The 12046-nt window shown below is 34.5% G+C and overlaps 1 protein-coding gene across 1 annotated transcript; it reads right to left on the bottom strand.

The window, feature by feature from the left end:
- Positions 1-301: 301 nt before the first annotated feature.
- Positions 302-1237, bottom strand: LOC102268700 (olfactory receptor 9S13). The gene has a single exon (XM_005896314.1). The coding sequence runs from the start codon at positions 1235-1237 to the stop codon at positions 302-304; it is 936 nt and encodes a 311-aa protein (XP_005896376.1).
- Between the last annotated feature and the right edge of the window lie 10809 nt (positions 1238-12046).

Genomic DNA, 12046 nt, shown 5'->3' with positions numbered 1-12046 from the left:
TAATGAGTAAGAGAAGCTCTTAATATTGAATTCCTAATCAAAGTAACATTGAAATAAAAATATTGTCACATCACAAGTTGAGAACATACAATGTTTTCATACATTTTAAGGAAATAAAATAATGATCTATATATCTGTATCTGTTAGACATATTATATTATAAAACAGAAAAATATTTGTTGTCATATATATAACTATCTTTGGTATAGTAATTTTATAAAAACAAGAATAACTAAGACAATTAGAAAACACAGTTTGTCCATTATATATTATAAAGGCATTACAAATATCAGTGAGAGAATCATTTACTGTGTAATATTATTTTCACAGCATCTTTCACATCTCTATTTCTCAGACTGTATATTAGAGGATTTAACATTGGTATTATAAGGGTGTAGAGCACAGCTACAACCTTGTTCTTCTCTGGTGAGGAGATGGCTCCAGGTTGAGCATACATGAAGAACACAGTCCCATAGAATAAGCTAACCACTGCTATATGGGAGCCACAGGTGGAGAAAGTCCTACTCCTGCCATGAGTTGAAGGCATCTTTAGGACAGTAGAGAGGATATATGCATAGGAAACCAGAATGGTAGTTGTGATGGTGATGATGATGAGAGCAGAAAGAATAAACAGTACAACCTTGTTCACAAAGGTGTCCACACAGGAGATCTTGATCAGGGCTGGGACATCACAGAAAAAGTGGTCCAATCTGTTTTCTCCACAGAAAAGCAAACTAAAGGTGAAACTTGTTTGGACTACAGCATTAATGCAGCCACAGACATAGGATCCAGTTACCAATTGAACACAGAGTTTTGGGGACATTTGCACAGGATACAGGAGCGGGGAGCAAATGGCTGAGAATCTATCAAATGCCATGACAGCCAGAAGAAAGCCCTCAGTGGTGACAAACAGAGCAAAGAAAAAAAATTGGATGGCACAGCCTTTGTAAGAAATTTTCTTTTCATTAGACAAGAAGTTAGCTAAAGTTTTGGGAGCAATGACTGTGGAGTAGCAGAGATCTAAATAGGACAAGTTTCTGAGGAAGAAATACATAGGCATTTGAAGTCTGGAGTTCATCTTAATGACAACTATCATGCTGATATTTCCCACCAGAGTGACCACATAGACCAACAGGCATGCTAGAAACAGGAGGATCTGTAGCTTTGGAGGGGTTCTAAATCCCAGCAAAATAAACTCAGTCACCTCTGAGAAGTTCCTATTAAGCTTACTCTTCATAGCTGAGATAAAGGTAGAGCTGGAGAGATAGTAACATGAAAGAAATGAACAATCAGAATACATGTTGTAGTAAAAATAAGAAGGAACCAGCATGGGATAAAATCATTTCATACCATATTGTTCCCAATATTTAACAAATCATCAATGAAAAAAAAAGATAACTATTTTTAAAAAAGTCTTCCTAGTGAAGAGTTAAATCTGACTGGTTATCCTTTTTCAGATATGCTTATTTACAAATATTATGGATTTGCTCTCCAAATGTGCTTTGGCAAAGTGGAGATTCTAAGAAAATGTTTGGAAATAGCCCTTTCCCCCTGGGTTTATTATCAGTTTGCTGGTGTTGAAAGCTGCCTCCTTTAATGAATGGTGTTTCCCACTTAAGATTTTACCTGGAGTAAAATCTGTTTAATTTATAATCTCATTTTATTGTTAATGATTAGTTTATCTACTTTAGAAAAATAATATGTAAATATTGCACCTGTCTTTCTATCTTTAGAAGAAACACTTCAGATCCTGACAAAAGCATGATCCTTTTTTAAATTTTTTTAAATTAATTCATTTATTATAATTGGAGACTAATTACTTTACAATGTTGTGGTGGTTTTTGCCACACATTGACATGAATCAGCCATCAGTATACATGTGTTCCTCTGTCCCAAACTCCACTCCCACCTCCCTCCCCATTCCTTCCTTCTGGGTTGTCCCAGTGCGCCGGTTTTGAGTGCCCTGTTTCACACATCGAACTTGGACTGGTCATCTATTTCATATATAGTAATATACGTTTTTCAATGCCATTCTCTCAAATAACCCCACCCTTGCCTTCTCCCACAGAGTGCAAAAGTCTGTTCTCTATATCTGTGCCTCTTTTGCTGTCTCATATATAGGGTCATCATTACTGTCTTTATAAAGTCCATATATACGTGTTAACATACTGTATTGGTTTTTTTCTTTCTGACTTACTTCACACTGTATAATAGGCTCCAGTTTCATCCATCTCATTAGAACTGACTCAAATGCATTTTTACACATTTACATCATATCCTTGTTTCTCCATTATTTTTGTGCCTATGGTGACATACACTCTTAATAGCACAGTTTGCTGAAAACAGAATGATTCTTGCTTATATTTCCTGAAGACAATGAAATCAGACTTTATTGTTTTCCTTCCACCCTTCTTTCCTTCCTATTTTTCTTCCTTTGTTTCTTCTCTCTTTCGCTTATTTTGAATTTTTCAGATTAGAATGCAAGTGAAGAATTCTAAAGATCTTTGACATATTTTTCTGTCTTTTCAGAAGCAGAAAAAATTTAATTACAAATACAAAGATCTGTTCATATGCAGCATGGAAGGCACATAGAACAATTTAGAGATAGCCACAAAAGAAAAACTATGTATTTAAACAAGCTTGTACTATATTTATTTAGATTTATGCTATTTTGACTATAAAATGTCCTCAGATAAAATACACTGAGAGGTAAAGAAAGAAAGTAGCTTTTCTTCTAATTTTATGAATGTTATTTATTGAACAAATAACATATTCAAGAGATTTATTTAGAGTCATGAGGTTGAGGAGCATAGTGACTTGTTATTCAATAATCATAAAATACTAAAGAAAACTGACAATAAATTTAAAACCTCACATACTATAAAAATGATACATTAAAAAACTCATGTACCATAGAAATATCTTTTATAATAAAATTTTATAACTTTATATACATAAAATAATTACAGTAAATAAATAAAATCACATATGATCTAAATTAGGAAATGTCTCCTAAAATTTTTTATATTTTTTGTTGCCAGAACTATGATTTTATTCCTGTGACATTATTCTCAAACTAGTTAGAATTGTGAAAGTATATTAAAATCAATTCGGCACAGTTAGAGTATCTACTTTTTTGAAAATTTTAAAGGTTATTAAGAGTGTTGACTGATCGATTTTAGAAGGCAGAGGAATGGTTAAAAAAGAGAGAGAGAAAGAAAACCTCTGTCAAGACTGTCAACTACAAAATGCTTACTTTCCTTAAAATTCATATATAAAGTTTCTTATTTCAACAGAAAAAGTTATCTAAATGGGAAAAATGTTGAGAACAACTTACGTATAAAATAGATTCACAAGAATGGATACTACTTCTCATCTTAGTATATCCTCTATGATAAGTACTGTATTGTACATTTATGAAGAAACAAAAGTATGAAAAGAAACAAAAGTATGAAAAGAAACAAATCTTTGTTTAACAGGAAGTTTTTCTGCGAGGTAGGTTGCATTTCATCACTGTTAAGATCATGTCTCAAATTGCTAAGGTGAACAGGTGCTAACACAAATTGTGGTTTATCTCTCTGTCTCATTTACTATACTTTTCATTGATTAAATCAAAAAATATACTAGAAATGGGTCCTGAAAGAAATTCTTTCATGGGAAGGGAAATCTTGATGATGAGCATTCCCTCTGCAAGGTATTCTTTGGGGATTAAGACCTTTCTCACCTATGATGTATTTTCTATTGATATAATGAAAAAAGAAAAATGAGAGAAAAAATATTAATTAGTAAGTTCACAAGACCATTAGAGAGTTAGATACTCTCTCTAGAGGACATAAGGACTAGAGTTATACTTACAAAACTTAATAATTTTAAAAAACACATTTGGATAATAAATATTTGATTCTTCTTTTATTTCATGATTTACACAGAAGGGTATTCATAATTTTTCATTTGAATGGGTTACAACCATTTAGAAATTAATTTCTTATCTCTACTGTAAATACATCATGTTTTTATTAATACACAGAATAATCTAAACAGTCCATGGAAGAGCTGAAGGGAAAGGTGGGGCTGATTTTGAAGTAACATAGGTATTAGCAAGATCAGGAGATTATAGATCCACCTATGATTTCAAGGCACTAAAAGAGGAGATGTTAAAGGATCTCAGAAGCCTGGAAATCTCTTCAAGACTGAGAACCATGGTGGGGTTTGAACAATAGGCGATAGAACAGGAAAAGAGAAACAATCCAATTGAAAGAGAAACATATGTCTTGTATTCCTGTATCCTCAGTTCTGCCTTTATAGTGTGAAACCAACCATAGACAATAGGTAAATGAACAAATGCAAACATTTGGCCTAGAGGCTATAGTTGGATGACTCTAGAATATATAAAGATTCCTCAATGAATATGTTGGAAAAGAAAAAATCTTACATAAAATATTTTTAAGACTTCACAGTTATGTTCTGTACATTTGAAAATGTTCCTTAAGATTCTTGTTTCTTCTAATAATATTTCCCTTTAGCTAGAAAAGATACTTATGCATCCTTTATTGTGCTCATGTTGCATGATATGTTCCTTTGATATCTCCGATTTTCTGAGATCTCTATTCTTTCCCATTCTGTTGTTTTCCTCTATTTCTATACATGCATAAAGTGTATATATGGAATATATATATATACACACACACATACACATTCCCCAAACAGCAGAACACATTTTTTCAAGTGTACACAGAACATTCTTCAGGATAGATCACATGCTAGACTACAAAGTAAGTCTCAGTAAATTTTAGAAGGTTGAAATCATATCAAGCATTTTTACTGACTACAATAGTATATGACTAGAAATCAATTATAAGAAAAAGCTACAAAAACATAAGGATGTGAAGACGAAACAGTACACTAATAAATAACCAATAGGTCAGTGCAGAAATCAACAAGGAAGTCATAATTAAATGGAGACTAATGAAAATGAAAAGCAATGATCCAAATAATGGGAAGCAACAAAAGAGATCACAAGAAGGAAGTTATACTGGTACAATCCTACCTCAGGAAAGAAGAAAATCTCAAATAAACACTCTAATCTTATTCCTAAAGGAAGTTAGAGATAATAAAGATTAAATGAAAAGAAAAACCAACTACTACATGTGAGTAGAAGGAAAGAAATAATAAAGATCAGAGCAGAAACAAGTAAAATAGCAAATAACAAACAATAGAACAGACCAATGAAACAAAGTTCTGTTTCTTTGAGAAGATAAAGAAAATTGATCAACATTTAACCAAAATTGTCAGAAAAAAAGAGAACCCAAGTATGTATAATCAGAAATAAAAGAGAAGTCACAAACAACACCACCAAAATACAAATAATTATAAAATATTACTAAGAAAAAGTAAAGGCTAATAAAATGCAAAAAGTAAAAGAAAAGGAGAAATTACTAAAAATGTATAACTTCCCAAGACTGAATCAAGAAGAAATAGAAAATATGAACATATTGATTACCAGTCGTGATTATCTGGGTCATGAAGATCTTTTTTGTATAGTTCTTCTGTGTATTCTTGCCACCTCTTCTTAATATCTTCTGTTAATATCTTAACAGAACCTTAAGATATAAGGTTCTGTTAGGTTCCGTTAGGTCCCTAACATTTCTGTCCTTTATTGAGCCCATCTTTGCATCAAATTTTTCCTTGGTATCTCTAATTTTCTTGAAGAGATCTCTAGTCTTCCCCATTCTATTGTTTTCCTCTCTTTGCATTGATTGCTGAGGAAGGCTCTCTTATCTCTCCTTGCTATTCTTTGGAACTCTGCATTCAAATGGGTATATCTTTCCTTTTCTCCTTTGCTTTTCACTTCCCTTCTTTTCACAGCTATTTGTAAGGCCTCCTCAGACAGCCATTTGGCTTTTTTGCATTTCTTTCTCTTGTGAATGGTCTTGATTCTTGTCTCTTGTACAATGTCACATACCTCCATCCATAGTTCATCAGGAAATCTGTCTATCAGATCTGACCCTTAGATCTATTTCTCAGCTCCACTGTATAGTCATAAGGGATTTGATTTAGGTTATACCTGAATGGTCTAGTTGTTTTCTCCACTTTCTTCAATTTTAGTCTGAATTTGGCAATAAGGAGTTCATGATCAAAGCCATAGTCATCTTCTGGTCTTGTTTTTGCTGACTGTATAGAGCTTCTCCATCTTTGGCTGCAAAGAATATAATCAATCTGATTTTGGTGTTGACCATCTGGTGACGTCCATGTGTACAGTCTTCTCTTGTGTTGTTGGAAGAGGTTGTTTGCTATGACCAGTGTGTTCTCTTGGCAGAACTCTATTAGCCTTTGCTCTGCTTCATTCTGTACTCCAAGGCCAAATCTGCCTGTTACTCCAGGTGTTTCTTGACTTCCCACTTTTGCATTCCAGTCCCCTATAATGAAAAGGACATCTTTTGGGGGTATTAGTTCTAGAAGGTCTTAAAGGTCTTCATAGAACTGTTCAACATCAGCTTCTTTAGCATTACTGGTCGGGGCATAGACTTGGATTACCGTGATATTGAATGGTTTGCCTTGGAAACAAACAGAGATCATTCTGTCATTTTTGAGATTGCATCCAAGTACTGCATTTAGGACTCTTTTGTTGACTATAATGGCTACTCCATTTCTTCTAAGGGATTCCTGCCCACAGTAGTAGATATCATGGTCATCTGGGTTAAATTCACCCATTCCAGTTCATCTTAGTTCACTGATTCCTAGAATGTCGATGTTCACTCTTGTCATCTCCTGTTTGACCACTTCCAATTTGCCTTGATTCATGAACCTAACAGACTGGTTCCAAATAGGAAAAAGAGTACGTCAAGGCTATATATTGTCAACCTGCTTATTTAACATATATGCAGAGTACATCGTGAGAAACGCTGGGCTGGAGGAAGCGCAAGCTGGAAACAAGAGTGACGGGAGAAATATCAATAACCTCAGATATGCAGATGACACCACCCTTATGGCAGAAAGTGAATAACTAAAGAGCCTCTTGACGAAAGTGAAAGAAGAGAGTGAAAACGTTGGCTTAAATCTCAACATTCAGAAAACTAAGATCATGGCATCTGGTCCCATCACTTCATGGGAAATAGATGGGGAAACAGTGGAAACAGTGAGAGACTTTATTTTTCTGGGCTCCAAAATCACTGCAGATGGTGATTGCAGCCATGAAATTAAAAGACACTTACTCCTTGGAAGGAAAATTATGACCAAACTAGACAGCATATTAAAAGCAGAGACATTACTTTGCCAACAAAGGTCCATCTAGTCAAGGCTATGGTTTTTCCAGTGGTCATGTATGGATGTGGGAGTTGGACTATAAAGAAAGCTGAGGGCTGAAGAATTGATGCTTTTGCACTGTGGTGTTGGAGAAGATTCTTGAGAGTCCTTTGGACTGCAAGGAGTTCCAACCAGTCCATCCTAAAGGAGATCAGTCCTGGGTGTTCATTGGAAGGACTGATGTTGAAGTTGAAACTCCAATACTTTGGTCGCCTCATGCGAAGAGCTAAGTCATTTGAAAAGACCCTGATGCTGTGAAAGATTAAGGGCAGGAGGAGAAGGTGATGACAGAGGATGACATGGTTTGATGGCATCACCAGCCCAATGGACATGGGTTTGGGTGGACTCCGGGAGTTGGTGATGGACAGGGAGGCCTGGCATGCTGCTGCTAATGGGTTTGCAAAGAGTCGGACACGACTGAGCGATTGAACTGAACTGAATGAAATTGAATCAGTAATAGCAACTACCCAACAAACAGCCAGCCCAGACAGCTTTCCAAGAATACTGCCAAACATTTAAGAAGACTTAACACCTATCCTTCTCAAACTATTACAAAAAATTGAAGAGGAAAGAACAACTTCCAAAGTCATTCTATGAGGCCAACACCCTGATGAAAAAACCAGACATAACACGAATAAAACAAAAGTACAAGCCAACATCACTGTTAAGTATAGATGCAAAAATTTTCAACAACTTATTAGCAAAAAAAAAATTCAACAATACATGAATAGGATCATATACCATCTTCAAGTGAGATTTATCCCTGGGATGAAGGGATGGGTCAAAATCAACAATTCAGTCCATATGTTCACCTCATTAACTAATTGAAAATGAAAGTTATATGATCATCTCAGTAGATCCATGAGAAGCTTTGAATAGGATTCAACATCCATTTAGATTTGAATGATCAACGTGAGTGAAAAGCTGAAAAAATTTCCTCTAAATTAGGAATAAAATAAAGATGATCAGACAAGAAAAAGAATTCAAATTGGAAAGAATAAAATAAAACTATCAGTATTTTTAAATGTTATGATACTATGTATAGAAAATCCTAGAAGATGCCACCAAAAATACTATTAGAACTAATAAGTGAATTCATCAAAGTTACAGAATAAAAATTAACATACATAAACATATAGTGCTTTTGTACACTAAGAACAAACTATCAGGAAGAGAAACTAAGGAAAATTCAATTTATATTTGGTTCAAAAAGAACTAAGTACCTAAGTTTTAATCTAACTAATGAGATAAAAAGGGTGAAGGCAATGGCACCCCACTCCAGTACTCTTGCCTGGAAAATCCCATGGATGAAGGAGCCTGGAAGGCTGCAGTCCATGGGGTCGCTGAGGGTCGGACACGACTGAGCGACTTCACTTCCACTTTTCACTTTAATGCATTGGAGAAGGAAATGGCAACCCACTCCAGTACTCTTGCCTGGAGAATCCCAGGGACAGGGGAGCCTGGTGGGCTGCCGTCTATGGGGTCGCACAGAGTCGGACACAACTGAAGTGACTTAGCAGCAATGAGATGAAAGATCTGGACATGGAAACCTGTAAGATACTGATGAAAGAAATTGAAGACAACAAAAGAAACAAATATCCGTCATGCTCCTGAATTGTAAGAATTAATATTGTACAAATAGCCATACTACCCAAGGCAATCTACAGATTTAGTGTGATCCCTATCAAATTACCAATGACATATTTAAACAAAATGACAGCAAGTAATTCTAAAATTTATATGGGAACAAAAGCTCCCAGATAGCTGAACCAATCTTGAGAAAGAAAGACAAAACTGGAAATATCATGATCCTGTATTTCATACTATATTACAAAGCAAAGTAACCAAAATAGTATGGTACTGGCACAAAAACAAACATATAGATCAATGGAACAGAATAGGAAGCCCAGAAGTAAATCCAGGTTTATGCATCAATAAATAACAATAACAGAGAAAAAAGTACACAATAGAGAGAAGACAGACTCTTTAATAAATGGTGTTGATAAATCTGGATAGCCATATGCAAAAGAATCATACAAAAGGGTTTACTTTCTCATACCATATACAAAAATAAACTCAAGATGGATTCAGAACTCAAATGTAAGATCTGAAATCATAAAACTCTTAGAAGAAAGCATACACAATACACTCTTGATATCACTCTTAGCAGTATTTTTTTGGATCAATCTCCTCTAACAAGGGTAACAAAAGTAAAAATAAATCAATTTTTTTGTTAATTCATCTGTTGTGTTAATCAGCTCTTGAATTTTTCCAACATCCATATCTTGAAACACCTTACTCACTTCACCAGCTTTTTTTGCCCTGTCTTCAATGCCTTTCATGATTTTCTTGATTGGCTTTATTGTAAGTCATGTGAAGTCATACAACATTTGGATACAGTCTCTCCAGCAGGAATTTACTGTTTCAGACTTGACAGCTTTCACAGCTTTTTCTATAACAATGATGGCATCTTCAATGGTATAATCCTTTCAGACTTTCATGATCTCTCTATCACAGTTCTCTTCCATATCATTGACAATATTTTCCAGAGTATTGTGTGTAATGAGCCTTAAAGATCCATATGCCCCCTGATGTAGAGGCTGAAATAGAGATGTTGTGTTCAGGGGGAAAGTAGACACCTTTGGTTTTTAACTCATGGGGATCCAGGTGGCCAGGGACACTATTAAATATCAAAAATTAATAAATAAATTTAAGACATACCCCTCCAGCAAGGTGCTTCCTAATGTAGAGATAAAGCCTTAGTGGAACCAATTCAGAAAAGAAAAGAGTACTTGTCTAGTCTTTCTTGCTGTACAAAAAAAATTTGGCAGCTGCCATTTATTGTTTCCCTTTAAATCTTGGAGGTTAGTAGTTTTATAGGTAAGGACAGTTTTGAACATAAACCTGAACACATTTGCACAAAACAATAAGGTGAGCCTATCCATTCCTGGCTTAAATCCTGATGCTTATTTCCCTTCCTCACTAATAAATATCCTTTGTGATAGTTTTTTCCCAGAAAATGGCACTTTCATCTGCATTAAAACCTGGTTCAGACAGATATCCTCTCTCCTCAATGATTTTCTAAATGGCATTTGGGAACTTATCTGCCACCTCTTGATCAGCAGAACATGCTTCCTGTGTTATCTTGACACTTTTTAAGCCAAAACTCTTTCTAAAATTATGAAACCATCCTTTTCTGACATCAGATTTTCCAGTTTTAGATCCTTCACCTTCCTTTTGTTTTACATTGTCATATAATTACTTTCTCAAATTGTATTAGAATCTATAGATATGTCTTTCTTATAGCAATCCTGCACACAATAAAATATGCATTTTTAATACAAGATAAAAGTATTTCACAAAAGTTCAAAGTTTTCATGCCTATTGGAATAGCTACAGCAAGCTACATCTTCTCAAATTTCTTTTTTTTTTTAATTAATAGTCCTTACACAGGATTCATACATCTTAAAATGATGGGCAACCATAGCTACAGACCTCAATCAGTTGAATGTACCAAGAAGTTCAACTTTTCCTTCCAAGGTCATGACTATTCTCTGCTTCTTAGGAGAACTTCCAGCATCACTAGTGGCATTTTGTAGGAGTCCTATAGTGTTTATATTTAAGGAATTGCACTAACCAGGATGAAAAATATATAAGAAGTGGGAGAGATCACTTTTTATTGTGGTATCCAGTTTATTGGAGAGACTAGAAGCTCACATGGAGTGTCAGGTGGAGCCTTATGTGTATACTCACAGGACTTGAGCTCACTACAACAGTCACAGGGAGGTAGCTACAAATATATGACAGTAGCACAGTATGTACTACAATCAATTTCCTATAATTATGATTTAATATTGCATTCTTCTGTTTTTACATTTCTCTCAGTTGGAAATGGTTTCAGGTATGGTCTGTCAGTATTTGTGTGCATTTGTTTTGGTAAATTTTAACTTTTTATAATAAATGTGTGTATGTTTTATGACAATAAATGACGGAATAGAGTAGTACTTACATACAGTTTATGCATTCATGACACATCTAGCTTTTATTAAATTTTTAAAATATTTCTAGGCTATATGGTTCATCTGCAAGTTTTTTCAAGTATTCAAAAACTTCTAATACATTTATTGAAAACAATTTGTGTATAAGACAACCTGTATATTTCAAACCAGTGTGTTCAAGGGTCCAGTCTATAGTCATACACTATAATAATGGGGTTAGGTCTTGAACATATGAGTTTTGAAAAACATAATTCAGTCCATACCACTTTTCTTTCTGTTTCTTGTCTATTGCATTAGCTAAGACTTACAGTTGGATTGTTGAAAGGTTTTTGTAATGGGGACTTCCTAGCCTTGCTGCTAATTTTATCAAGAAAGCTTTGGCTCGCTCACCATAAATATGATCTTAACTTTAGATTTTTGGTAGATGTTACTTTTCAAGGAAATTCTCCTCCATTCCTAACCTGCTAAGAGATTTATTTTTATGTTTGTATCATCACCACACATATCATTCAGGTTCAAAATGATGAGACACACCTTCTTTGCTGCATCCCTCTCATACTAATCAGCTTCTATGTTCTGTGTATTTTACTTATAATTTTTAAATAAGCCTTTTAAAAATTACATTGTCATACTTAAAGCCCCATCAATACCATAAACTGATAAAGCAGTTTTGCTAACCCCAATCTTACGTCCTTCAAATATATTTTCCATGCAACCATAGGAAGACTTTCCTTGATGACCATAGC

Source organism: Bos mutus, unplaced genomic scaffold (genome assembly GCF_027580195.1).
Source record: "Bos mutus isolate GX-2022 unplaced genomic scaffold, NWIPB_WYAK_1.1 CTG403, whole genome shotgun sequence".
Classification (NCBI taxonomy): Eukaryota; Metazoa; Chordata; class Mammalia; order Artiodactyla; family Bovidae; genus Bos; species Bos mutus.
The sequence above is the reverse complement of the archived record's forward strand: the minus strand, read 5'-3'. Positions and strand labels throughout refer to the sequence as shown.